The sequence below is a fragment of the Aspergillus mulundensis genome (genome assembly GCF_003369625.1).
Source record: "Aspergillus mulundensis strain DSM 5745 chromosome Unknown scaffold_2, whole genome shotgun sequence".
NCBI lineage: Eukaryota > Fungi > Ascomycota > Eurotiomycetes > Eurotiales > Aspergillaceae > Aspergillus > Aspergillus mulundensis.
In genome coordinates, this window is record NW_020797890.1 from 2796986 (window position 1) to 2824588 (window position 27603).

A 27603-nucleotide genomic window follows, 5' to 3' on the forward strand; every position below is an offset into this window, starting at 1 on the left:
CTGGTTAACATGGATAATTGTATGACTTGGACCTCTATATACAGATTGCTCTTAGCTAACTACCTAGAGATTGATAGCCGCACACAGCAATCTCATCTATGTATGCACGACTGACATGATACGCCTGATGGTGAAAGAGAGCGCATCAGGTCCGTATACTTATGGCCTATAATTGCATGTCCAGGTACGCCTCAAAATAGTGTGTACTATATAAACAGTGTATCATGATCACGACAACTTCGATAAGTCTAGTCTTTCTTGACATCTACTGCAGCGCCGAGGCATGGGTCGGTGGAGCTAAGCTGCCTTCAATTCTGCGCTTGGCGGCCTGCATTTCCTCGAGACTGACATCCTCTGGCTTCTTAGGAAGATCGGGCTCGAATTGCGGGATGTCAGGACTATGGCCCACAGACATACCAACTCGGACCTGAGACAAACAAGGAGTTGACGTTAGAGGCCATGTGTCGGAGCAGCAAGGGATTAGACTTACCAAAGTTTCCAGAGCGCCCCTAGAGTTATCCACGAGGTCACTGTCGAAGTTGATCTTTCCTTCCTCGAAGAGGAGCAGAAGAGTACTTCCGCCAAATTTGAAGTATCCGAGCTCCTCGGCCCTTGAGACCTTTTCACCGGCCTGTCGCGTGATGACCGTGCTTCCGACCATCATTGCACCAACGCAGACAACCATAACTCGGCCATGCTTCACGGAGTCGATCGGTACTAAAATTCGTACATTCTCGCCATACACATCGAGTGCGGAGCGAATAGCCATCGGGTTCACCGTGTAGTACTCGCCCTCAATGGTCTTCGGTGTACCCATCACGCCGTCGACGGGAATATGGAACCGATGATAATCCTGAGGCGCAAGGCGGAAAACTCCTAGTGCACCGTTCTGGTATCGTGAAACATCTTCAGGGTAAGCATCACCGAGGAGTCTCTTGATAGAGAATTCCCGCCCTTTGACCCAGACACTGGTCGCCTCCGTGATGCGGTCAAACACCACCGTACGGCAGTCGGCCGGGGAAACAACAATGCCAGGTTCGTTTGGCGCAGAACAAGGTCTGGCGCCTGGTTTTAATGCGCGATAGAAGAACTCATTGAAGTTCTTAAACTTATCTAATGGTAGTAGAACCTCCGACATGTCTAGCTGATGGAAATTGATGAAATCTCGGATCTGAGCTGCGGAGGCTGGGTCGTCGTATTTCTTGCCTTGCTTGACGCTGAGGGATTTGAGAATTTTGCGGACTGTGGTGCGGTCAGCTCTGTAACTCCCGAATGCGTGATTGCCTTACTTCGCTTTTTCTCCATGTCCCGACTCTTGAGACCCTTGTATAGAAGCCGGATTCCTAACCGAACATAGACACTCATCCGTTCCTCGTTGATTTGTCCTGTAATGCGGTCCTGGACAAGAATATTGGCGGAATTCGCACCGAGCTTGTAGCCACCGTACGAGATCTTGGTGATAACCTTACTATACCACTTGCGTTGCGCCTGACTTGAAGTCACAAAGCCACCCATGACAAGGTTGTCCACTTGCCGCCAATCCTGACTTGCACACGTTGCGATGTGCGTGATGATATCAGCATCGGACCGTTTACCCAGCCGCGGTTGGTGACAAAGAGGGCATTCGCGAAGCTCAATAACGTGTTCTTCGCCACGTTCGTCACCCAAGTCGTCCGGATGAAGGTCTTCGTCAGGCTGCTCAGTTGTCATCGTCGGAACCGAAGTGGCTTGGGCATCAACATTAGTTGGTAAAGTCAAGCTACTTTCAACATTAAGCTCGTCGCTGTCACTTTCTAGACTAGCCGTTGATGTAGCGGGGCTGAGTTTCTTGCCCATTGTTCGCGGATCTTTCTGCAGCGACTGGAGCGTGTCCTCCAGACACATTACAACTTGATCGAACGATAAGCAGGTAGGATCGCTTGCGTTATTTTCATCGCGAAAGCGCTCGAAGAAGCTGTCAATAGTCGACTCCTTCAGTGTCGAACCAAGGGTGTCGAGCATCGTCGTCAGCTCGACCTTGTCGATGTTACCGCTGTCATCAGCGTCGTATTGCCTTAGCATTAATCTCCAAAATTGCTGTCGTAGTGCTCGGTATGGCATGTATTTTGCCTTGACGACAATACTTGGGAAGTGCTTGTCTTCCCATCTTTCTTTGTTTTTAAGCGTCAACGGAATCTCATAGACCCGAAGACCATCCGACTCACGCGCAACAGGAATAGCGGCAGTAGAGACGTCGGAAACACTACTGTTTGCGCTTTGATCAGGAAGAACCAACGAGGGGACGCTTTGAGGCTCCTGTTGCGCTTGCAATGATAGAGAAGTAGTAGAGCTCCTTGACCTCGCGAGGGGCTTACTCTGCTTCGACAGATTGGAGGACGACGGGACAGGACTGAGCTTGACATCGGACTTGACTGGAGGTCTCATGTCCTCTTCGGAAAACATGTAAAGCCCCGTCTCTGGATCGGTGTCAGGGGCAGCTTGTATGAGGGTTTGCAGTGCAAAGCCCGCAGAAGCCACAAAATCGTTTCCCGAGAATTTGTCTCTGTCCATAACAGTGAAGCTCATGGTGTATAACTGCTCATGTTTCATGACTTGGAAGACCATCTTCTCGTTGTAGACAGGGTTCAGGTTGTGACGTATAACCGGGGTTCTGAGAGTCTTGCGACCAAGCGAAGTCACAACGAATGGATCCATGTCGAACGATGTCCGGGTCACTAGACTGGTCAGCTATTCCGGGTGAACAGGATAGAGAGATATCGTACCATTTCGTTCTGGTGGAAGATCAGTGACTTTGACAATCTCCATGAAAACGATGCCCTGCACGCCATTTCCGAGGCCGGAAAACTGGTACGCCCTCGCTGCGAGAGACTTGCGTTTCAAGCGCTTTAGGCGTAGCCTCCTCCGGCGCTTCTCTACCGCCTCTGGTTTTGTAGGGTCGTCCGTCTCATCCGATGTTTCCTCGTCTTGCTCACCAGATTCCTCTAGTATTGTTGATGATGAAATTGAGGGGAAATAGTCGTCTTCGTCTCCAGCATCTCCAGCAGACACCAAGGTCTTGAATCTCGTGTATATTTCCGTGGGTGAGGCGGTCGGGTTCGAAGGGTCCGATAGCGAGAACTGTAGGAGGATTTCGCCGGATACGTTATTGTCCTTCCTCTTGCTCGGCTTCCGGTTCGACTTGAGTGTGTACCATTTTGGCTGTTTATACCAATAAGCCACATATCCAAGCCCTGCGGTGACCCGTGAATACACACCTGTTGTTGAACGTCCCCATCCGCAAATATGTCTTCCAATGCAATGTCAAACTCCCCTAGGTAATCTTTGCCGAACCTGTCGTGGTCCCAGCAAATGCACTCCAGCAACGGGACGCCGACAACCGGCATTTCGAAGGTCACATTCCATTCCGGGTTTAATGTCTTGAATATGGTGGGCGTTGATTGTCTGGCTTCTCCGAGTGTAACTATCAGGTACTGCAGAACCGTTAGTTCCGAGTCTTCCGTGGCACAAGTCGTGCAGCCGATCCCCTATCCCTCCCACGGTGCGTTTCATCAAAGACTGTCCAATGATTGCTTACAGGGTCGCTTGTTCCTCCTCGGTCTTTGGCAGCAAGATTTCTCCCCTAGGCGCGTACAGTCTGCGTCAGCGGGTTGGACAATGAGCTGAGCTCAGGGAAAGCACAGGCTCACTTACCCGCAAGACCGACACCTTCAGTACCAATGGTTTGCCATCGGGTGTCCTCATGGGACTGGTGCTTCTACTTTGGCCCGGCGTCGAGGCATTGCTTCGTGTGCTGAGATGAGAGCTAAGACGTTGTGGCAGTGGCAGCCGCACCATGATGTTATTCGGTCGGGAGGGTGCGGGGGGAAGCGGCCGCGGAAGAGACGCGTCGATTCAACAAAGAGCCGAACAAAACTTGGGAGGAAAACCTGGGGTATGGGTGTAGGAAGGAGAGATATAGTAATTGAGGGAATTTGACAGGTGGAATGGCCTGTGCGTGGGAGCTGGGGGCCTCCAGCGACGGACTGGAGGTGTCGCGAAGCGATTGCCTTGGCTGTCGTTAGCAGTTGAGGTGTGAAGGCCTCCCAATGGACGGGTCGTGGATCGCAGATCTGCCGGCTCGATCCAGTATGACCCGGGATGAAGTCACCACTCAGGGAAGGTTGCTCTACAACAATTGGATTAAATGATTTACGCACAAGGAGGGTTAGGATTCAAGAACATGGGGAGAGATAAGGAAAAAGGAGCCGAGTGGAAATACTGGGGAGTATACACCCCAGGTCGCCAGGCTGCCAGGTTTCGGTGGCAGCCACTGGTGGCTTATTCCAGTGGCTGTCTACAACTACTGCTTATAATTGACGGAAGATATTTGCACTATCAATTCCGCAGATTGGGCAGGCCAGAGAGAGATTGAGATAGCATCTATTTACTCCAGGCCCATCTGTTGAATTGCTGTTCTTGTGAAAACAGTCCGGAGTGGCTGCTCACTGCCCGGTGTAATGGTACAGTTCTGCCGCTGCATACCGCCTTCTCTATCGCATCGAATCGCCACCGACGAAGCCCCAGCAGGATGCGCCCAGATACCTACAGATGCTGCACAGCATAAATACTTGTCCAAAGTATGGTACGATGATATCTGTATTCGCGAGACTCCATATGTTCTCTGTAGCTTTCATGAAGCTCTGATCTCGGTGGTCGGCCAGGACACACCGACGGAATAAATGGATTAGTAAGGCTTTATGCCTCAGGCGTGCATTCCGGCCCCACCGCCACGGTTGCACTGGCCGGCCACCTCTTGGCCCCTTCCGCCTTTTCTCTCCTTTTAATCCCCGTCTTCCCTCCTGCTTACGACATCAAATCTCTCCATCTTTCGTAAGAACACAGTCAGCAGACAGCCTGCAAGTCAACTTGAACTCCGAATCCCTGCTTACCTCATCCTGGGCCTTCGCTGCGATACTCCCATCCGCGCCCTCCGTCGCGAGATCTCGCCATATATCCCAAGTCCCTTTCCTGCTGGCTGTCCGACTCGCATTGACTCGCGCTCTCTGCTATCGGGCGCGTCGTTTTGCTGTCATAAGCCCGTTGTCTCTCCATGCAGCCTGCACTAGCTCCAGCGCCGCATCCAAGCATGCAAACATCTGCTCAGGTAAGCAAATCTATGCTTGTCGCGGTTTGTCATCAGATCTACAACCTGCCCTCATCTCCGTCATATCTCCCTCGTGATATTGGTGGGCCTTGTCAACAAGGCCACCCTTGCTGTTCTCGAGTCGCCACGCGCGAGATGAGAGATGACCTCACCCGCGCATCTCATAGCGTCGCCCCGGTCGCGTCTGGCGAAGGCACCGAGGGTACCAAGACATGACAAGACACAAAGCTGACTGATGTTTGTCGCAGGACCATGCTGATCAAGGTAAGCCAAGAGCTGCCGGCGAGAGTACAAGAGCGCAGGGCCTTGCGGATTACCCGGTTTTCTCGCGTAACGACAAGGCGCCGCGACCTGTCTCTCAGCAACACCTGCCCAGTCAATCCTCGCTAACGTCTTTCTAAATAGTGCTCCACGATTCGCTGTTAGCAGCGCAGCACTTGTCACAGCATCCACAGCATCCGCAACAACCACGCCCGCCGCAGCCGAATGCGCAACCTCATCATCTGCAGCCCCCCGCTACAAGCCCGCGAGACCAGAACAACATTGACCCTGCGATCTCCGGGGGCGCAATGCTTCCCCCATCGCAACCACCGACGCAGCCAGGACCACCCGTTGAGGACGAGTCACCGAAAACATATGGGAAGCGACCGTTATCTACATCGAAGCGCGCCGCTCAAAATCGTGCTGCACAAGTGCGTGACTGAGATCCCGTTTTACAGAACACTACTAACTAGTGCAGAGAGCTTTCCGTCAGCGCAAAGAGAGCTACATCCGCAAACTGGAGGAACAAGTAAAGGAATACGAAGTGATGTCGCAGGAGTTCAAAGCCCTCCAGGCTGAAAACTACCAGCTACGTGAATATGTCATCAACCTGCAGTCCCGGCTGCTGGATTCGCAGGGGGAAGTTCCCGAGCTTCCAGGGAACATCGATCTCAACCAACCCCGGGCCGAGATTTCTGTACCACAACCGGCCACTAGACCTGGCCAGGGTGTCTCGGCCCCTCCGCAAGGTTCCCCGCAGTCGCAGGTCTCCATAGCGAACGACGATATGAACTCACTGAACCGCATCGCGGAAGCCGGCCTTGGGATGCGCAAACACCCAAACGAAGAAGCTTTTTTGAACAACAACTTCCAGGCGCGTCGTGGCCGGGGTGACGAGGCCGCCGATTCATCGGATACGAAGACAGAGCCGCAGACTCATGGGTTACCAATGGTGTCATGAGTGCCGCGCACGATTTGATCACAACTAGTACGCATTTCCTTACCGCACTATGGGCTTTATTCGCGTCTTTTACTCTTATTCATCAGCGTTACTGTCAGTGTTTATTGCTCGCTTCTCAATTTCAGGGTGTATGGCGCAGAGTAATGGTCTTATCCTGGTCTTGGAGTGGTTTCTTGCGTTTGTCTGATCGTACAGGGTGACCCTCAAATCCTTTCGGATACGGATTTTGTACCTAGTCCTAGGACTGTCTTCCAGCGAACACTTAATCATCGCAACGCAATACTTGGCCATTGGAATTGGTGGACGTAGAATAAGCAGAGTCTAGCAGAGTCGGGATGGGATCTGCAGATAAGAGAGTCGGCGAGCGATCGGTCGTTAAGCTTTAACCCCACCACCACCTTCAACCCCACTCATCATCAACTTCGTCTTTCAGAGTTCTTTCACTCTCTCTTTCTATGACTCTTGATATATCATTTCGCTGAGACATCCTTACAACCGCTCCAATGGCTTCCACCCCGGAAGGGGAGCCCGCTGACCACCGGGCGCGGAACTACCAATTGGAGATGTTCGAGGCGAGCTTGAAAGGCAACATCATCGTCGCGGTAAGCAACCCGGCGACATCACAGAGCCTTTCTAATCACTACAGATGGGTACGGGAAGCGGGAAAACGCAAATGTATGCTACTCTACTCCGTCTCTGATTCATCACTGACGCGCATTAGCGCCATACTGCGGATCATGCACGAGCTGGAGAACTCCGACGGGAAGGTGCGATACACTTCTCGCCAACTTCCTGTAGACCAAAAATTCTAACCCGAGTAGTTGATATGGTTCCTAGCGCCGACCGTTGCGCTCTGTCTGCAGCAGCACAGGGTCATCTCGCAGCACATTCCCGCTGCAAAGTCCCGCACACTCCTTGGCCTAGACAAGGTTGAGCTGTGGACAGAGCAGGCTATCTGGGACGCCGTCTTGGAGGACATTCAGGTGGTCGTGTCAACCCCTGCCGTCCTTCTCGATGCCTTGACCCATGGATTTGTGAGGATGTCTCGGCTAGGACTTATTATCTTTGATGAAGGTAATTTATACTACTCAGAGCGAGTTATATGCTAATGAGGTCAGCACATCATTGCACGAATAAACATCCTGCCAACATGATTATGAAGAATTTTTATCACCCGAGCCTTCGGAACTATGGCTCAAAGGCTGTCCCCCGGATTCTCGGTCTGACGGCCAGCGCTGCATCCAGTCGCGGGGAACTGCAGTACGTAATGCGGCATTGCTTGATCCTTATCTGACCGGTACAGGACGATTGAGGCGAATCTCGGCTCCATATGCACGACACCCCAAGAGCACCGGCAAGAGCTGTTGGAGCATACGTACAGACCCGAGCTGCGGCGGGTTCTGTATACACCTCTGGTGATAGAAGACGCTTCGGCTTGGGGAGGGACCCAAAAAGCGCTCACAGAAGCTTACAATATGCTGAACCTCGAGGATGATCCCTATGTTCGAAAATTGAGACGCACTTTCCCAAACGGATCGGCGTTGCAGAAGGTCCTTTCAACTGGCAACACTTATTGCAGCGACCAGATGAAAAAGTTTGTTAGCAGAGCCGTCCATATTTTCACGGAACTCGGGGAATGGGCAGCAGAGTACTTTATCTGGGCGTCGATTGAGCAACTTCGGGGCCGGACCCACAATGGCTTAGTGATGGACCTGGACGATGACGAACTGAAGTACCTCGTGAATACCCTGTCTCGGTTGCCGGTTCCTAGTTTCGATGTTCAATCTACTGATCCGGCGGACTTTCCCGTCTCACCGAAATTTGAGGCTTTGGTGTCTTTTCTACTCAGCACAAATGAGCAGAACTTCTCGGGCTTGATATTTGTGCAACAGCGAGCGGTGGTTGCTGTCATGTCCCATCTGCTTTCCGTACACCCTTCCACGAGAGATCGGTTTCGCACAGGCGGCTTTATTGGAATGTCCAACTCCACCAAGAGGAAAGATATGCTGGGGGACCTCCTTTCGGTGAAGATGCAGCGTGACACGCTGGATGACTTTCGTCACGGACGGAAGAACCTAATCATCTCAACTGATGTGTTGGAGGAGGGGATTGATGTGAGCGCCTGTAGCGTGGTGGTTTGCTACGACAAGCCGCCGAGTTTGAAATCGTTCGTCCAACGGCGTGGACGTGCCCGACGTCAGCACTCGACATATTCCATCGTTTTGTCGACGGAGGATGATGAATCCTCATTACACAAGTGGCAGAACGTCGAGAAGGCCATGGAAGATGCTTACCAAGAAGACCGGAGTCGTGTGGAAGAGCTGCGTGCACTTGAAGATCTAGATGAAGACGTATGCGCGTGCTTTTGCGTGGATCCCACAGGGTATGTCTCTGACCTGACTCCGGCCGCAGATTGCTGACTACGCAGTGCCCTGCTGACGGCCGAGAATGCCATGCAACACTTGTTTCACTTCTGTGCTACTCTGCCCGGTCAGAAGTATGTTGACAACAGGCCCGAGTTCTTCTTTGAGAGACATGACGGCGGTGATTTGAGAGCTACAGTCACACTGCCAAGCAGCGTCAACCCCAAAGTCAGGCGTGCGGAAGGAAAGTCTTGGTGGAAGACAGAGCGTGCAGCAAAAAAGGAGGCAGCTTTTCACGCATACAAAGCTCTTTACGAGCACGGGCTGTTGAATGATAATCTCCTCCCTCTAACAAAAAGCCGAGAATTCAGCCGTAAGGGCCTTGGGTCATCACCGTCTTTACAGGATGTGTCGGCACAATATGATCCTTGGGCGGACTGGGCGTGTTTATGGAAGTCGCCAAAAGTGCATCAGAGCCGCATTATCATTCGTCAAAACGGCGATGTGGCTCATATGAGACTCATCACTCCCACCGAACTGCCGATTCTCGAACCAATGACGCTGTTTTGGGATAATGAGACGACATACGTCGTGGAAATTGAAGCGGCGGAGCCCATTCTCATGACAGCTGAAGACATTGAACGCATGAGGACCGTCACTGAGACTTACCTACATGCCACTACGAGTAAACCGCCAGTTGGTAAGAATGATTATATTGCTCTGTTCGGCCCCGACTTGGCGCCGGACAGTCTACCGGCCTGGCTGGACAAGAATCATGGACACGAGCCTGCCTCGGAGGTGTTTTCCAGCCAGAGACACCCCAATCACATGGGTGTCGTTCGTGACAAGTCTCGCTTTGGCGAGGTGCTCATTTTCAAGCGATGGCTTAATAGGAACGACGGTCTCGAACTGGCATGCGACTCATATCCCAGTAAACGAAGGAATCTTCTCCAGAAACAAACACTGGCCCAGAAGCGTCCAGCAGACGACGATTTACTCGAATCACCCACAAAGAAGCGCATTATCTCAGCCAAGTATTGCACGATAGATCGACTTCCAGCTACTGAAACGGTATTCGGTCGATTTATTGCAGTTATCCTTGATAGATTAGAGGCCGCGCTGGTTGCGACCAAACTATGCCAAACTGTTCTACGAGATATCCATTTCCACGACCTTAGACATGTTGTCACAGCCATTACAATGCCGCTTGCCCAAGCCCCGACGGACTATCAGCGGTACGAGTTCTTTGGTGATTCGGTCCTCAAATTTACCGTGGCAACTTCCCTCTTCTACAACCACACGAATTGGCATGAGGGCTACCTGACTGAAAAATTGAGCGCGCTCGTACAGAATGCCCGTCTTACCCGCGCTGCACTAGAATGTGGTCTTGACGCCTACATCATCAGCAATCGCTTCACTCCGGGCAGATGGACTGCCCCGCTAATTTCTGAGAAGCTATCCACTGCTGCACCACGCCGCCAAATGGGCGCCAAAGTCCTTGCTGACGTCGTCGAAGCCCTCATCGGCGCGGCATATATCGACGGTGGTCTCCGGAAAGCACAGACATGTATCCGCCGCTTTCTACAGGAGTTTACACTTGCCAGTCCAAGTGTGCCCATTCCGGAGGATCAAGACAATCGACCGCGTCTCATCCAGCAAAAAAGCCTTGAAGACAGAATTGGATACACGTTCAACAACAGCGCACTGCTTATAGAGGCCCTCACCCACCCGTCGTGTCAATATGATGCGTCGACCCAATCCTACCAACGCCTTGAGTTCCTAGGTGATGCTGTGCTAGATATGCTCATTGTTGATCTTATTCGCGTGCACGGGACTGAAATGTCACAAGGTGAAATGACAAAGATCAAACATGCGATAGTGAGCGGACAGCTCCTTTCTTTTCTGTGCATGGAGTTCGAGTGGACTTGGGAGTCCACATCATCCCCAACTATCGACATCGCAAAGAAGCTAGATATCGAGTTAACCACCCCACCTCCCAAAACCGTTTCGCTGTACACGTACGTCCGTCATTCGCCCGCTACGCCGCTACCAATACACGCCGAACCCGAAGCCTATTCCTCTCCAAACGCAATTACTCGCCACAAACTCCTTCGTGCCCAAATCCTACACGCCCTCAACAACAAAAGAAGCTACCCTTGGTCCCACTTCTCGGCCATTCATGCGGACAAATTCTTCTCTGATATTGTGGAGTCCATCATTGGCGCCATATTTGTTGATTCGGGCGGAGATTTGACGGCATGCGCGGGTTTTATCGAACGGCTGGGGCTCGTCAGCATTGCGAAAAGGATTCTGGATGAGCGCGTTGACGTTACTCATCCAATGCAGCGAGTGCAGATGATGTTGCAGAAGGCCACGTCCAGATTTGACAACAATGAAGCGTTCCGGTTTGACTATAAAACAGCTAGGGTTTCGAGCTCTGGGAAGCACAAGATTCTGCAGGAAGACGATGACGACCAGAATGGAGATGCTGATACTGATGAAACTGGAGACGGTGAACCAATGCATACATACACATGTACGATTTCCTTGGCGAGCCTCAGGACTGCTCAACCTCTGGGCCAACAACTCAATGACATCGTCGTGACCGGATGCCTGAGTAAAGAAGACGCCGAGATCCGCGCCGCGGAAGCAACGATCGAGCTGATCAGACGCTTTGAGAACGCTGAATTCCATGAAGGCGCGAAAGACGGTGACTGGGATATGGACACCGGCGTGCCCATGGACTTGAAACCGGATTTGGACTTAGCCCTCGGAGCTGCTGTGCCACCAGAGGCTGAAAGCGTGAAGGTGCATTGTTAAAAAGTTTCACCTGATGCTTAGACATATTCCTTGATGTTCTTGGCGGTTATGGGACCCTGATACTGGTTTGGCTGGTGCACGCTCTCTATCGCTACTACAGGCAGGTCCATTTTATTTTCCTTGAGTTCTTGGTGTACTTGGTTGGTATCACTACTAGATACGACTGAAACGAATGGAATGAATAGAGAGATTGACTGCTTTTTCTTACTTGGATTGGTGACTGCTAGGTAGAGTTTGGTTATATGTGTCCATCTGAGTCCGGTCGTGGATATCTATATATGTAAGCACCCATGGGCTTCGCGAAAAGGCCTCGATGCAGTTGTGTAAATGTTGTAAGCATGGGTTGGGTTTTGTCATCCGTTGATATGGAATGATGAATGGACAAGGACCTCTAGCAGGCAATATATGATCCTACAGGGGATTAAATGCCGACTTGGGCTGCACTACCTTTATTTACGTCTTCCTAAAGGATAGCAGTCCCAGTAAATGTGAAATCATCCGTGCGCATTGAAAAGCTCACAATAACTGAGTAGCCACAAAGAAAAGCAAAAAAAGAGAAAAAAAAAAAAAAACCGCTAGAGCCATATGCAACATGCAATGTGAGAGGGAAAACCAAAGAGAAAAGTGAAGGAAGAAGAGAAACGACTTCGTTTTCGCCCGTCGACGACTACCCCTTCCGCCCGCGCCGCTGCGTTGCACGCTGCGATCTTGTCCTGACCGTCGCCGCCGGCTTATCATCCTCCGCGGGTGTCTCTGCTGCGGATCCCGAACTACTCCGCGATTCGACTTCCACGTCCCGTCCTTGGCCCTGGTCATCCTCCTCCTTTGTAACGATCACGCCGTCAGAAGCGCCGTCACTTGTGGACGCGGAAAGGCGGTGCTCAATGTCGGGCTCGTCATCTGACGGCTCCGACGCGGGCCCGGACTCGGCTTTGATATCTGCTAGGACTTTTCGAGCTGCGCTTTCTTCGCCGTTCCATGCGCCGCAGCCGCCGCATCTCCAGCGGCCGAGTTCTTCGAGGGACTTCATGCCTGGTGGTGCTTGGCCGTTGACGAGCCGGCACGCGGCGCAGATCAAGACGATACGGTTCTTCGGCTGTGTTTCGTCTTCGCCGAGAAGGACGTCGAGGAGGCGGTCGTACCAGCGGGAATGTTCAATGTACTGCTGCGTGGGGAAGGCATTAGGGGCGAAGCCGGGCTCGTTTAATCCGGACGGCGGGGGATTGCGAGGAGGTTGTTGGCTTTGCTGTGGGGGGTATGGGGATGGCGGCTGCTCTGGTGGAGGCGGGGCTGGGCGGCGGATATTCGCGGTGGGGGGAGGAGGGATGCCCGTTCGCTGGACCTGTGGTTGCGGCGGTCGCTGCTGCTGTTGTCCAGAAGGCTTGCGTTTATTCTCCGGCCTCGATTTCTGGTCGCCGCCTTTCGAGCGTCCCGGTTTCGGCGAGTCACCAGCGTACTTTTCTAATAGCTGCTGGGTGGAGTTGTATTTCGTCGCGACCTTGAGCTTTTCGATCGTCTCGTCGCGCTGCTTCTGGAGACTGTCGAGGTATCGCTGGGTGTTGTTGATCCGGTATTCGAAGTACATTGTGCCTCCGGCGCGGACTACGTAGATACTGCGTTTGTCAGTGATCGCCAGGCAGCAACAGGTCGGACAACGTCAAACATACATCACCGGTCCCCCGAGGATCGCGGCGTATTCCTTCACACCCCAGTTTTCCCATCCCAAAACGAGCGCGAGGATTATCGAGTAGAGGAGGTAGATGAAGGTGGTGTAGAGGGTCCAGAGGGCTTTGAAGCGGCGGGCATGCTGGCGGTGTAGATCAAGACGGGTGGTGGACTGAGTGATTTTTGCGGAGAGAGTGGATAGGGTTTTTTCGAAGCCGGCCGGGGAGTTGTCTTCTCCCTGTGCGATAGCAATTTAGCTTCTTGAAGTGAGTTTTGCGGGGCGAGGGTGGCTTGCTCACCTTGAACGGCCAAAGGGACACCATGACGTGTTAGGAGCTGCTAGGGAGAGTTGCGGGCGAAAGAGAGACGATGCTAGGTCATTTCGGGTGTATAGAGAGATAGAGAGGGACCTGGTACGAGTCCCGAGGGATGGAATAAGAATAGAGAGGAAAAGAGTGACGATGGAGAAGGAGAGGTGGTGTAGAGGTGACGGTGCGGAATTCACTGGAGCTTGAGTGGAGTTGCGTGCCTGAAAGATGAGGCACACACATACGTCAGGGCCTTCCTATTTGGGAACTATGTACACTTGCAATACAGCTCAGAAGGCATGGATCTCAAACGGTCCCGGCACAGGATCACTCAATGCCCACTTGATGCCCTCGACTATAACTTCATCCCACTTCTTGCTCACAGACAACCGATCCCCATACCGCCTGAACCCATGCGGCACGCCCTTGAAAACATTCGTTTGCGTGGGGACCCTACGAAGCACATCGTTAGCACCATAGCAACAGATTTGGACCGTAGACATACCCATTCTCAGCAAGCAGCTTTGCATACAACAATCCCTCATCCCTAAGGACATCTAATCCTGCAACCCCAAACGTCGCCGGCGGCAACCCCCTCACATCCTCATCCTTCGCATTCCCAGGATTCAACCTCAGATCACCCTCGACCTCCTTCCCACCTTGAACCTTAAGCAACGCCGTAAACAGCCGCATTTTCGCAAACGGCAGCACCGGCGCATCGCGGTTCTGCACGTAACTCGACACGCTCGGGTCCTGGATCTGCGCCATCTGCGGCGCATAGCAGTCCGGATGCGTAAGCGGGGGAACCATCAGGACTTGTCCCTTGATCTTGGGGCGCGCAGCAAGATCTTTGTTGCTGGCTGTCGCTTGCGAGAGCGTCGTCGAGGCCGTTAGCCATGCGCCCGCGGAGATCCCGCCTAGCACGAGACGCTCGCCGTCGCCGCCGATCTCGGATAGGTGCTCGTGCACCCAGTGGAAGGCGTCTTCGGCGTCGTTCCAGGCCGTTGGGTAGGCGTGCTCTGGGGTGTGGCGGTAGTTGACGTTTACGACGACGGCGGGCGTGTTTTGCTCGGCTAGGGAGGCGACGATTCGCGCGCAGGTTGCGTCCTCGGATGCTAATGTGCCGAAGATGAAGCCGCCGCCATGCAGGTGGATGTAGATGGGTAGGGGCTGAGAAGGGTTTACGCCTGCTGGTCTGTAACTGCGTGCTTCGAGGGTGCTGCCGTCGCGGGTGGGGATGGAGTGGTCGCGCAGTGTCACTTTGGCGGAGAGGCCTGCGATTGTCAGTTACTGCGTGCCAGAGAGTTAGATGAACGTACCCTGCTCGATCATCTCACGGGCTGCGGCGTCCTCGCGGGATTTGTTGACGGTGTCCTTGAGCTGGTTGGGGTTGAGATCAGCGACATCGGTGGGCAGATTGCGCTCGAGGGCAATCCACTCATCGCTAGGACCGGTGTACTCGGAGAAGTCCATTGCAGTATGAGTGTAGAGGTTATCTTGTTGCGTCCAGAGCTATCGCAAGGAGGAAAGTGAGTCTCGGCTCGGCATGAGGAAGATAAGCGATTATATAGACCGAGTGGACCCAGAGTATACCCCGCAATCACCCCTCGGATCTGGTCGGACAGGAGTAACACATTGCTGAGAGTGGGATGCAGTACGATCTGTCTTGCTTGACTGTGCACCGGTTCTGTCTTGACTACCATACCATACCGGGCATACATCGGCTACCTACCTTCCAACCTTTAGTGGCCGACGAGTACCTAGTCCCATGTCATTCAAGCGCAGCCCCATCATTTTACAAAGCGAACGATATTATGTACTATGTATTACAGGAAGAGCGGCCGGTGTGGAGTACATTGAATATCACCAAGTGCGCGTGAGTCAATGATTTGACTACCATGCTAATGTAAGCGTGAGCGAGACTCGACAAAGCCCAATCTAGATACAGCGATATTGGTATAATAACCCATGAGAAAGAAAAAAGAAGGAAAATAACACAACGCAATTATGACAGAGTCCTTCAGTACTTGATCTGGGTATCCTGAATCCCAAACGCCGTTGCCGGTACACAACGCATAAAATGCCCTCACTGAAAACACCATACGCCGTTCGATTCGCTGCATCAACCGTAGAGAAAAGAGAAGAGACGCCCCTGCTCCATCTCAAATGCGCAATCACTGGACCTCAGACAGACCCTGCGCAGCCCTTTCGCATCAAATATTTGCTTTTTCGGGCGTCTATAGTTTGACGAACCATATTTGCGCCTCGAAAGATTTCAGTTGTGGATGTGCGATGGTCGAGAGCTCGACAGGGAAGTGCTCTTCCCTGTAGTAGAAGGTGTTCGGAGAGTCATCCTCCTTTCGCCAGACCTAATTCGTCAAGGTCCGTGTGGCTGCAAACCAGTCGTCAATCATTTTTTGACTTGTCGCCCTGATTATAAACCCCTGCGGGTTAACTGGCTATATTGTGCTGCAGTTCAGTGCCAACGCCTCCTCAAATAGGCTGGTGCTGTTTGACATCTTCGGAGACTGGATGGTCATGGAGGTGAGAGTTGGTGCGGGAGTGGACATGTGAAGTGCAGCGGTAGGCCGTGGAAGGATGCCGTCAAGAAGAGCGTATGCTGCGTGATATGGACGCAAAGCCGGTGGGATACTCGAGGACTGTGGATCAAAGGGCAATGAGGAGGGAGAGTTGACTGGAGTTGAGTTGACGGTATTTGTAGACGCGAGGCAGTGAAAAAGACAAAGATCCTCGGAGTGACGGAGTCAGTGATAGAACAAAGCCCAGAGGCCTTCCATTCACTCTGAAGTCGTGACAGAAAACGGACATAATGCGAACGGCGGAGAACAATGAGGTATCACTCTTTCTAGGCACCGCAATGACTCAAGGCAAGGCGTTGTTCCCCTTTGAAAGAGTGGAACAAATCGACAGAGCATGGCTGGCGGCGTCGAGTATCCCAAGGATCAAACGAAGATCAGAGAGCCTAGTGGAAGATCACCGGGGACAGCGATCTACCCGGATACCAGAATAAGAGAGGCGTATGTATACCTCTCCAGCTGTCCGCGAGCGTTAGCATAGACGAATACTCAGTCCATGAATACAAAATGGACATCACGATCGACCTGAGCCCGCATTCGCAAGATTGCGCAACACGCGATGAGCGCTGGAGACTTCGCCTCCCTGGTCCGTTGGGCTTGTCTAAGGAGGTTCATCCGTGTGGAAAACGCTTCTTGGACCGAAAAGCACCCGACGGTTGTTCGCCTTGTAAATGAGTGATGCGCAACTGGGCGCAGCAAGATGGAGAGATGAAGACGGCTCGACTACGGTAGTTCTATGCCGGTATAACATCGAGTCAGGTAGTCCACTGCATAACCAGCTTTCCGCCGAACCTTACAACTACCCGAGTGCATCCTACAACTGATATGGAAGCTGTACAGGCGTACCTTTACTGGGGAGCATCGTGCAGTACTGTCCTTGTTTAACAAGAACAGGAGCATTCTTTTTATAATTTCATTTGTAACTCCCGTTTTTTCATGTTTTTTACTTCTTTATTTCGTCCCTTTTGTTCTGATCTTTTTTTCTTGTTTCTTGTTTCTTGTTTCTTTTCCTTTTTTTTGCATTTCTGGTCAACAGAGACGGCCAATTCGCAAGAGCGACCGAAGTGCGAGAACAAAACAAAGAAAACATGATCCAAAAACCAAAAACTCCTAGAAACCCACTGTTGATGCTAACCCATGAGTGTTAAAGCGTCCTTTGGCAAAGGCGCTATGCCGTCTCTCGTCCTCTCGTCCTTTCCTGACCGGGTTTCACCCTACCGGCTTGCCTCGATCGACCGAGAGATTAAACTGCATCTTCCTCGCCCTACTCCTGCTGATCATGGCTCGCAGACTTCAGAGGTTGGATGATCATGTGGTGCGTGAAATCACTGAGCTGCTTGTCATCGAGGGAGCCTTGTAGCACATCGAAGTAGACACCATCGTATCCAAAGCGATTCATGCCTTTGTCCTCCTCTTCCCTCCAGATCTGCTTTCCCAGTTTGCGGCAAGTCTCGTACCAGCCATCGAGCAGCTTCTGGTTCCTGGCGATGATCTTGTAACCTGGTGTTCTTTCGGTCTTGTTACTTCCAAGTTGGGACTTTGGATCGCCCTTATTGACTGCCGTGGCAATGGCTTCACCCTTCGGGCCCTCCCTGATATCATGAAATGGATACTTCAAGGGATCGAACCATATCTTCCCCTGAAACTGCTTTAGAGGCTCGCGCACATTGACGGAAATATCCAGTGGGAAATAAATGTCGTCATAGCCAAAGCGGTTGGGCCCCTTGTCCTCCTCCTTCCGCCACATTTGATTTGTTACCCTATCTCCCGGACAGACGCGTAGAAATCATCGAGGACCCCCTGAGACACGGCGTAGATGATGCAGCCTGGCCTTCTTTGGCGGATCTCAGCATTCTGCTTCTCGATTGCTTCGTTTCCACGTTCGTCCTCGATTGACGAGCCTGGGCGGCGCCTGTTGACCGCCGTGGCCTTGGTAATGTCAAGCGGCATGGGGCCGGTGTTGCCTTTGAGGCTGCAGGATGAAATTGGGTCGAAGGCTTGGTGAGTTTGAACGGGATGATTGCTGTAGGTCAAGAAGACCGAGAAGCTGAATCGCTGTGAGACGATGACGAGAGAGAGAGAGAGAGAGAGAGAGAGAGAGAGAGAGCACGGATGAGACAGGGACGAACCTAGGTATACACAGGTCTTGTACCTACACCTCTTCTCATATTCCCAGGCTCTCTACCTCTGCGATCTTTCTTCAGCCATTGTCCGCGAGTGAATCCTGGTCGACAGGGCACTTCCTGGAAGAGGCTCGCCGTACAGGGTACTGACCTTTAGCCTTCCACACAGGATGCCTTACCTATCGGCAGGGTACCATGTCTTTATAGCAACCGTCACTTCCTGTTCTAGCAGAAGCCCTGTCAGGCGACGACAAGAGCCCTGTCAACGCAGACACACACTACTGGTTGCCATGATAGCCGACTCTTTGTCCTCGAAACAAATCGTGTGGTGCTGGTGGCGTTTTGTACTAAAGAAACGAGAGGTCGAACCTCGAGACTCAAAGTCGGCCATGCCAAAGAACGTGGTCAGTAATTCTCGCGTTGGTGTTTGGTGCCGCCAATGTTAGTCGTGGCAGTAAACCGACGCAGAGGAGTGATGAACAACTAGAAAGGACCCCAGTCTTCCGGGAGAAGTCCAGCAAAGTGGAAGTTTGAGGTACGGCTGGCCCTTACTTGCATGTACAGCGTAGTGTCAGATGGATGGATACGGTAGTGTGTTTGTCAAGAATCATTCTGAAGCTTACCCTACATTTCCCCCTTGATAGATACAGCGAGTCCTCAACTGATTTTGTAGTTGTACGAATGGACCTTTGGTGATAAAGCCCCGAGTATTTGTTTCTCCTGTTGATACCAACAGGATGGATTTTTTTTTGATTTTTTTATTTACATTTTACTTTTCATGCTTTTTCTTTCGTCTCTTTTCCCTTCCTTCTTTTCTTCGTTGCGGAGTGAAAAGACCGACGCTGCGTAGAAGGCCAGTGGTCCTTTGTTGATTGGAAGCCTGAGGAATCGGGCAGAACCGTGGCTAAAAGGATTGATGAAGGCATCCACAAATGTTCGAGATACTCCCATAACGACGGCAAAGCGTCAGCTGCAAGCCTGAAGCAACAAGCATAGCCATAACTCCAATCAGCGAATCTACTGGAGCCACCGGTAGAACCAGTACGAGATGGGAGTCACTGCTAGCAGGCCAACGCCACGCTTTCCTTCTCTATTTGCAGGCTTCTTTTGCCACTGGGGGGGGGGGGTAACTAGAGGCCGCAGTGATGGTCCTCACCAGTTCTGCCTTTGGATTTCAATGGAGGAAGTATGGGATGGGTTGTCCTCGAGAAGCCATCGCGGGGAAAGAGGGATATATCCCTACCGAAGTGGTGAGCAGGATCGACTATGGAATCCATCAAAGATTGATGGGAGAAACTGCGAACCGGTCCCAAGACCAAGTCAACTTAGCCTAATGGAGGGCTTCTACGTGTTGAAAGTGAGGCTGACGACGTATGCTTAATAGGTAAGACCGAGGTTGGTGCGAATAGGGAATAGCTTGGTATGGTTGGATAGAGGAGTCCAGTGAGATGTTGGATGAGAAGGGGTGTGAGGCCGATATGGATAATCCCAATTGGAACCGCCTGCCATGTTAGCTAAGGCAACAGAGCACGGCTCGTCCTGGCCGATACTCTTCCCCCAGTTTGGTTCTGTGTGCTGCAGTGTTTCTCGAGAATTGTCCCATCAGACATTGACCGGGTCATCGTTTCCATCGCATGCGTTTGCTGATTTTCCGCCCCCATGAATTGAAACTGACGTTGGTGCCGATGACCGACGCTGCAGCAGTCCCTGTGCAGCCCCGCGAGGATGCATCCGTCATACGCAGCTAGCACTTCGTCCTGCCCATCCTGATGCAGCGCTGGGATGTTTACCCAAGTACTCTTACCTTGGTTAGGAGCAACAATGCTCGATTCCGGATGGCCAGCGGTCAAGCCCTGCGGGCTTTGCCAACGAGTTGGATTAGTCCGAGATTATCCTTGCGTCTTCGTTTGTCTTTTTCTCCAATGATCTGGAAAATTATGAAGCAGGCAAATCCCAGTTACGACTTGAATCCCTTTGCTCCTGGCCGAGGATCGCGAGGAACGCTTTTTGCTCTGGGAGTACTTGATGTCCCCATCCCAGTCGTTGTGCACGAACCGAGCAGCCTGCTGCTGGAGCGGACATGTCCTATACCAAATATGCTAATATCTAGATGGATATCAGATCTCTCGGCTGTCACGAGCATTATACAGAAGGAAACTGATACGACTTTAGATGCGGTGGACCTTCTGGGCTACGCCAGAGATACCTACAGGTACCCAACGCAAAAATGCTGTCAACTCAGAGTACACAAACACTGCTTACTAGCTGTCCTGGGCAGTCTTCCCCTGTTGATCCTGATCCTTCTTCTCCCAACCCCTGGTATTCTTCGCTGGACCGTAAAATTCTCGGTTGGCTCATAACCCCCGGAGGCCAGAGTGAGACAGCAGTGGGCGGCTGAAGATTGTACGCAGCTCACAGAGAGCTGAATGCGCAGACCGAATCAGGCTCCACCGCCTCAAGTTGGCGTATGTCTCTTTCTAGCCAAGACGCCGAAGCATACCCTGTATCAGCATGCACCGCATGATCTAGACCGAAAGAAAGAGGTTGCGCCCGGATCCATGCACGGCTAGTCACAAGGCAGCCCAGCCCAGACCCCAAAGCACCCCGGTCCCGGGATTAAATGGGGCAAGCGGAGGTGGATGGATCGAAAGCTCGCGCCGAAGCCAGTCAGACGGTATCGGAAGCAGTCTTGTGACAGGCTGGATGTCAACCACGAGAATCATCGACGACTCGGTAGATGATCTGCTTGGATATCGGCATGCCAGCCTCAAAAGTCCGATGAAAGCCCGTGTCCGAGAGATCAAGAGATGCCTAGATGGAGATGGGTCGATGTGGTGGATCGTGGATGGTGCGCCCTCGTGGCACACGTGACATGTGCGATGCGCTTGGCCTGATCCGGTTAGAGCGGCTTCCCCAAGCTTTAATTTCCGTTTCCCCGGGCATTACGTAAGGAGCCCAGACACCTGCAGTCGCCTTCCAATTCTCATTCTCAATTCTCTCTTTCGAGTCGACCTGCTGATTCCTCGCTCTTGACTGTCGTCGCCGACTGGCCAATTGTCCGTGCCACTCGCTGCTGCCCCTTCCCTGCCCGCCACGCCCCCTCGACGGGTCTCTGACTCCAACTTTCGGTCCCGCCACTTCCGGGGAAGGGGAGAGAGAAAAGGCCCGCCCTCGCCACCTGGAAAGCGTGGGAAAACCTCAAAATCAAGCATCCCGTTCCAAGGTTCGCCACGCGGTGAGATTCTGCCTGTTTAAACTCCTATTCAGCCTCCGACGGGGTCCCGACTGCTGCGCGGCATACATTTCTACACCTTCTTCCAGAATGCAGGCGAAGCGCATGCTTCCTGCCCGGACGTGATGATGGCGCCGACATCCAGCTCAAGATCTCGCAATTGAACAGCCGCTCTCATTCACCAGTTTCGCCATGGGGACTGACCTCACCGTGCCCCCCGATGGACTCATTGGAGGGTACAAAGGGAACAACACCTCCGTCAAGATCGTCGTCGTTACCTTCATCTCGCTGGCCATCTACAACGCCGTCGAACTCGTCATCCTCATCCTCTTCACCTTCCAACGCTACTATGGCCTCTACTTCTGGACGATGCTCTTATCCGGCGTGCTGGGAGTCATCCCGCACTCCGTCGGATACCTGCTGGAATTTTTCGATGTCGGCCCGCGATGGCTGGGCGTCGCAATATCTACCTTCGGCTTCTACTTCATGGTCCCCGGTCAATCGGTTGTTCTCTGGTCGCGACTGCACCTGGTTGTCCAGAATCGCAAACTCCTCCGCTTCGTCCTTTGGCTCATCATCATTGACGCGATCATCCTCCTCATCCCGACTACCGTCCTCACGTTTTCTACAATCTACGTCCGCACCCGGCCGATAGTCATGGGGTACAATGTTATGGAGCGAATGCAGGTTGCCTGGTTTTGCGCGCAGGAAATCCTCATCTCGTCAATCTACATCTGGGAAACGGCGAAGCTTCTCCGCTTGCGGCCAGAAAAGAATCCCCGCCGCACGCGCGTCCTGTACGAGCTCCTCGCTATCAACTTGATCATCATCGTAATGGACGTCTGCCTCCTCGTCCTCGAATATCTCGGCATGTGGTATCTGCAAACGACCCTGAAGGCAGCCGTTTACAGCATCAAACTGAAACTCGAGTGCGGTGTTCTCCGAAAGCTCGTCGAGCTCGTCCAGCCCAGCCGACAAGATACGAGCTCTACAGAGCAGGATTCGTTCCCGGCGTTCGTCAACCCGGATAATATAGTTGGCGATGTCACGCATGCTGCGCCTGCTCAGCGGAGTGACCGTGACCGGACGCAACAGTACCCATGGGGCGCGTCCGTCGACAGCTTCAGTTTGTCAGACCGGCGCCGGCCAATCTCTCTCTCTTCTGCGCTTTCAAGACCTCCATGATTTGCCACTCTATAATCAGACCACCAACCTCCCCACCAATCGGTGATCACGCCGCTCGGCGACGCCGAGCTCACTGCGACGCCAATGATCATCAAACAACCGATTGAGGCCCATCCTCGCGGATCATATACCCACATATGGACATCAATACATCCACCGATAGGGCGGATATACCCGCATTGCAACGCAAGCGCTCTTTTATGCGCGGACGCCATTGAACTATACAATGTGCAGCAGCACTGCCTTTATACCTTATATATACCCTTCTGATTGATTCATGCATCTACGAGCACACGATATATATCCATACCAGCACTTACAATGGCGCTATATCTATTCTAGACTTAGACTTAATTCATCAACTGCCTGGCCTGATCTGAGCACACATCAGCATAAATAATGCATTCCGTTTCTCCAAGAACGCCGCGCATTTTGCGCCTGATGTCGCACACATACGTATATATAGGTTCCTGACGACTTCAAGGATCAGATCTCCACGCTGGGTCGTCATTCGTTTACATCATGTCATAGGTCGAACAAAATTCAATTGTCAACCTCACAATTTCTCTCCTTGCAAATTTGCGATGAATTAAAGTCAAGCCTGCTCGCCACTGGAGATAGGTTCATCTTTACCGACATGGCTTTTCAAGAACGGAATCTTTTCGGGAGCAACATCCATCCCTCCATCTACTAGCCAACATCTCTTAAATGGCGTTCTCTTGACTGGCCGAAGAGGTATTTCATCACTCAAGCCTCTCGTCACGTCGCGAGTGGTACGTGTCATGCAAATGGAGAAAGAAAGAGCGAACTTGACCTGCTAGCTGTGACTCAACTGACTTGGTTCTGGCTCTTGAAATCCAGCCACTCCAGTCACTGGCTCAAACAACGGCTGTTCTCACCACTTAAAGTCTACGGTCCAGCTGTATGAAGCAGCTTGGGTGTTCGCGGATGGATGCAACTTGGCGCCAACTCAACAATGCAGAAAGCGTAAAGCGCACTGGACCGGGTCATATACTGTTACTTCTCAACTCCGGAGCAACGGGTTATCTGTTCGTTCGATCCAAACGCGAGTGCGTTCTTTCCCTGGTACGAAAACGCTAATGAGACGACATCTTCCGATGTTATTCCAATTCTGAGAAAGCGCTATTCGGTTCAGTCAACAGGCGGGATCTGGAAAACAACTCGCGCAAATGCGCGAGGGGATTCTGGGGTTTTGCATCACCGTGGTAAACCAGGGGACCCTTGATGGCTTCTACAAGAATACCCGGAAAGGAGATTCACGGATAAGCTCTGAAGGGACGACGATGTTGCCACCCGGTTTGGATTTGATCACGTCTACTTTCCCCTGGAGCATTCAGATTCCCTGGATACGCATCCAGAACTAAACCGGTTCACGGGGAAGATCTTGTTTCGTCTGTGGAAATATCGGGATCATGATCAAAGGGACTACAAGTGCAGGGTGGCTTCCAATGAAGTATGCGCGTCATGCCCAGGAGGCGTGATTCGCTTAGGCACCATGAGATGTTTCTCTGCCAGATGCTGGGTTGTGGTATAACAAGTAGGATACCTCGAAGTTCATGGACATTGTCACTAGATCCTGTCTGCAAGGGACTGAGACATAGAGCACTCAGCACTGCGGGGCACCAGCAGATGACATCAGTCCATCCGATGCCATCTTCCAACCGTCCCAGCATAAATCCCATCACCAATTCCAACTTCCCCTCTTTCCCATCACTCATCCCCTCATCCAAATGTCGAAGCCGATCCACAACCCCGGCACCGCCGACGGCTGGCACGGCTCCATCCCAGCCTCCTTCCCCGCCGAGCCAGCCCGCTACCACCTGTACATCGGCCTCTTCTGCCCGTTCGCGCACCGCGCAAACTTCGTCCGGCACCTAAAGGGCCTAACGGATCTCATCAATGTCAGCGTCGTGATGCCCTACCCCAAGGGCGACGCCAAGGGGTGGCCGGGCTGGCGTTTCCCGGCGTCCAACGACGAGTACCCCGGCGCCACGGTCGATAAGCTCCATGGCGAGGACTACCTGCACAAGATTTACTTCAGGGCCGATACCGAGTACAAGGGAAGGTACTCGGTGCCGCTGCTGTGGGATACTAAGACGGAGACGGCGGTTTGTAATGTGCGACCTACTAGCCACACTCACTCTGCAACTTATAGGGTTAGTGGGTAAAGATTGTACTAATGATCAAGACAGGAAAGCCTCGAGCTCCTTCGCTGGCTGCCGAGCGCATTCAATGACCTCATTCCACCAAAGCTCGCATCAATAAGCCTGTACCCAGACCACCTGAAATCCAAAATCGACAGCCTGCACGCCTGGATCAACCCGCATCTGTGCACGGGCGTATACAAAGCCGGCTTTGCGCCTGACCAGGAAACATACAACAAGAACGTGGTTCCCGTCTTTGGGGCGCTCAACAAACTCGAGAAGCTCGTCTACGCCAACGGCGGGCCCTTCATCCTGGGTTCCGAAATGACAGAGATAGACGTCACCGTGTATGCAACGCTCGTACGATTTGACACGGTGTATGTCCAGCACTTCAAGTGCAATCTGGGCACGATTAGGCATGACTATCCGGTCTTGAGTAATTGGCTCAAGGGCATGTACTGGGATGTTCCTGCTGCGCGGGAGAGTACGGATTTTAAGCACATTAAGGAGAATGTATGCTATTGGCCCTTTAGTACTTATAGGACGATGACAGCTGATCAGTGCAGTATACGAAGAGCCACTACGATATCAATCCAAAGGCGATCACGCCGCTTGGCCCGTACCCGGATGTCGAGGAGGGCGTTGAGCAGGAATGGGCGAAGCTGAAGGTGGGAGGGGTGGAACACCCGGAGGTACTGGAATTTGAGAAGGGGTTGAAAAATGAATAGGATCCGACCTCGATATATGGAGGATTTTACGGCTGGAGTATAGGATGCTATAAGAATAGCTGCCTGAAAAGCAAGGCCACACTCTTATCAGGCGTCAACAGCCCAGCCTCAGCCTCACTCAACTTCCCTTCAACAACAATCTCGAAAACCACTGAATGCAGTAAGAACAATCGAAAATGCCACCTAAGAATGTCTCCCAGCAGAAAACATGCAGCCACCAATCTCTAACATACTCTCCCTCCCCTTACGCCTCCCAAATCAACTACACCCAGCCATCCCTGAAAGACTGCCAATCCGCAACCAAGCCATCTCTACCCAACATCCCAGCACCAGCCACAAGAACAGATAATGAGAACTTCCCGGCACCGCTAGTATTACCTGGTGATGATCTCGCCCTCGACCCAGAGTACCCTCCCCAATCATTCCAGGAGTGGTACGACGAGGAGGAGCGGAACGCCGTCACGGCAAAGCGAAAGACCGTCTACATTATCGGCCCACCTGGCATTGACAAGTCCGTCAAAGAGATAGAAAGCTGGACTATTCCCAACGTTTCAAGTCCAAGAGCCGAAGAAAATCCCGCAAAACCAGCGATGGAGGCCATAACCCCGTACCTCTCCGCCTTCTTCCACGGCCTGCCGGTAAAAGAACTTAAGCCTGCAGCTTCAAAATGGAAATTCGTTCCATGGACAGAGTCCGGCTCAAAGAGCAGAAAGTCGAAGAAAGCGAAGGAATCCTATATCGCTCTCTCCACGCCCACGGACGAAGAAATCCGCATCCGCGCCCGTCCGTGTCCAGCTTCGGATGGACTGTACACGCACCAACTTAACCTGGATGATCTGCTAGATGTGGCCATTGCCATTCTCCCCAGCGACGCATACGCCCTGTGCATGCTTACCCACTACGATCTGTACGAGGACGACGACGACCTCTTCGTCTGCGGGCGTGCGTACGGCGGGTCTCGTGTGGCTGTTGTTTCGACGGCGCGGTATAACCCGCTACTTGACGAGGCACTTGGCGTCGAGGGGGCGCATGCGTGGCCGGGGGCTCATTGTGCGGAGTATGTTGAGGGTGTTTGTAGGGAGAATGATGATGGGCCGAAAACGAAGAGAGCCAGAACCAGGACTCCGAAGCCAAAGGTGCCAGAAAAGCGCAATGGCCCGCTTGAAGCTGCCATTGCTGCATTCAACCATCGAGAAGAGGGACAGGATAATGGACGTAATACCTTGTCAAGCCTATGGCTCTACCGCACCCTCCGCACCGTATCCCACGAGCTCTGCCACTGCTTCGGACTAGACCACTGCGTTTACTACGCCTGCATCATGCAAGGTAGTGCCTCGCTACCGGAAGACGCGCGGCAGCCGCCGTATCTGTGTCCTGTGGACCTGGCCAAGGTGCTTGCTGCTACGGGGTCGAGTGCGGCGGAGCGAGACCGCGCGTTGCTGGTGTATTGCGAGCAGAAGGGGGTTAAGGGGGATAGGCATTTTGGGGGGTTTGCGGCGTGGCTGGGTGCGTCTTTGAGGTTGTCTTGACAGGTCGAGGATGGAGCTGGGTATGCAGGTGGGCATGGAGATTGCCCCAGGATGGTGGAGGACATGGGAGGGAGAGGTGATTGTACTTGATGAGCGAGGAAATTAAACGATGGCTTCCTTCAAAGGGCTTTAGGAGAAGAGCACAAACAAGGTGTCATTTAGCTAGTGAAGCAAGCCTCAACCAACATCATATGGTCAAGTTAGTAGGTACTATAGCACTGGACTCTTGCACCGACCTAGATAGGTACCGTGATTTCCCACTGTGATTGTCGAGGATCACTGCCCGTGGTCACGTGACCCGGGTGCTTGGCGCTCCCAAATATCTTCATGTTTCATAGCCACCTAGCTTAGATAGTCAGTTAGTTAATTCATTCACTTCATGGCTCATCATTCCTTTCCTTAGGTTATAAGCCCTTGCTCTGCCTAGGTTTTATTACTCCTTTTTTTTATTTATAAATACGCAAACTATAACCACTAGGCTAGCCCTAGTAACCGTATTATTCCGCGTGAAAAATTTTTACCT

At 52.4% G+C, this 27603-nt stretch overlaps 9 protein-coding genes across 9 annotated transcripts; 5 read left to right on the top strand and 4 right to left on the bottom strand.

Annotated features, from left to right (window-relative positions):
• Positions 1-265: 265 nt before the first annotated feature.
• DSM5745_03565 (putative phosphatidylserine decarboxylase Psd2) lies at positions 266-3741 on the bottom strand (the record flags this gene model as incomplete). The annotated part of the gene is made up of 7 exons (XM_026745581.1): positions 266-427; positions 491-1242; positions 1290-2714; positions 2763-3198; positions 3255-3470; positions 3575-3619; positions 3691-3741. 7 exons carry the CDS (start codon positions 3739-3741, stop codon positions 266-268), a joined length of 3087 nt encoding a protein of 1028 aa, XP_026606447.1.
• A 1384-nt stretch (positions 3742-5125) lies between these two features.
• On the top strand, positions 5126-6365 carry DSM5745_03566 (putative transcription factor kapC; the record flags this gene model as incomplete). Its single annotated transcript, XM_026745582.1, has 4 exons — positions 5126-5143; positions 5392-5473; positions 5549-5835; positions 5883-6365. 4 exons carry the CDS (start codon positions 5126-5128, stop codon positions 6363-6365), a joined length of 870 nt encoding a protein of 289 aa, XP_026606448.1.
• Positions 6366-6868: 503 nt separating this feature from the next.
• On the top strand, positions 6869-11548 carry DSM5745_03567 (putative RNA helicase/RNAse III; the record flags this gene model as incomplete). Its single annotated transcript, XM_026745583.1, has 7 exons — positions 6869-6967; positions 7012-7040; positions 7087-7132; positions 7187-7439; positions 7484-7625; positions 7669-8748; positions 8794-11548. The coding sequence occupies 7 exons, from the start codon at positions 6869-6871 to the stop codon at positions 11546-11548; spliced, it is 4404 nt and encodes a 1467-aa protein (XP_026606449.1).
• A 667-nt stretch (positions 11549-12215) lies between these two features.
• Positions 12216-13536, bottom strand: DSM5745_03568 (uncharacterized protein; the record flags this gene model as incomplete). Its single annotated transcript, XM_026745584.1, has 3 exons — positions 12216-13161; positions 13216-13451; positions 13513-13536. 3 exons carry the CDS (start codon positions 13534-13536, stop codon positions 12216-12218), a joined length of 1206 nt encoding a protein of 401 aa, XP_026606450.1.
• Positions 13537-13811: 275 nt separating this feature from the next.
• Positions 13812-14994, bottom strand: DSM5745_03569 (alpha/beta hydrolase; the record flags this gene model as incomplete). The annotated part of the gene is made up of 3 exons (XM_026745585.1): positions 13812-13974; positions 14027-14795; positions 14841-14994. The coding sequence occupies 3 exons, from the start codon at positions 14992-14994 to the stop codon at positions 13812-13814; spliced, it is 1086 nt and encodes a 361-aa protein (XP_026606451.1).
• Positions 14995-17382: 2388 nt separating this feature from the next.
• Positions 17383-18068, bottom strand: DSM5745_03570 (uncharacterized protein; the record flags this gene model as incomplete). The annotated part of the gene is made up of 2 exons (XM_026745586.1): positions 17383-17853; positions 17892-18068. The coding sequence occupies 2 exons, from the start codon at positions 18066-18068 to the stop codon at positions 17383-17385; spliced, it is 648 nt and encodes a 215-aa protein (XP_026606452.1).
• A 3597-nt stretch (positions 18069-21665) lies between these two features.
• On the top strand, positions 21666-22658 carry DSM5745_03571 (uncharacterized protein; the record flags this gene model as incomplete). The annotated part of the gene is made up of 1 exon (XM_026745587.1): positions 21666-22658. One exon carries the CDS (start codon positions 21666-21668, stop codon positions 22656-22658), a length of 993 nt encoding a protein of 330 aa, XP_026606453.1.
• A 1751-nt stretch (positions 22659-24409) lies between these two features.
• On the top strand, positions 24410-25551 carry DSM5745_03572 (putative cell wall organization protein/glutathione transferase (Gto3); the record flags this gene model as incomplete). The annotated part of the gene is made up of 3 exons (XM_026745588.1): positions 24410-24787; positions 24872-25336; positions 25390-25551. The coding sequence occupies 3 exons, from the start codon at positions 24410-24412 to the stop codon at positions 25549-25551; spliced, it is 1005 nt and encodes a 334-aa protein (XP_026606454.1).
• Positions 25552-25727: 176 nt separating this feature from the next.
• On the top strand, positions 25728-27080 carry DSM5745_03573 (uncharacterized protein; the record flags this gene model as incomplete). The annotated part of the gene is made up of 1 exon (XM_026745589.1): positions 25728-27080. The coding sequence occupies one exon, from the start codon at positions 25728-25730 to the stop codon at positions 27078-27080; it is 1353 nt and encodes a 450-aa protein (XP_026606455.1).
• Positions 27081-27603: the final 523 nt, after the last annotated feature.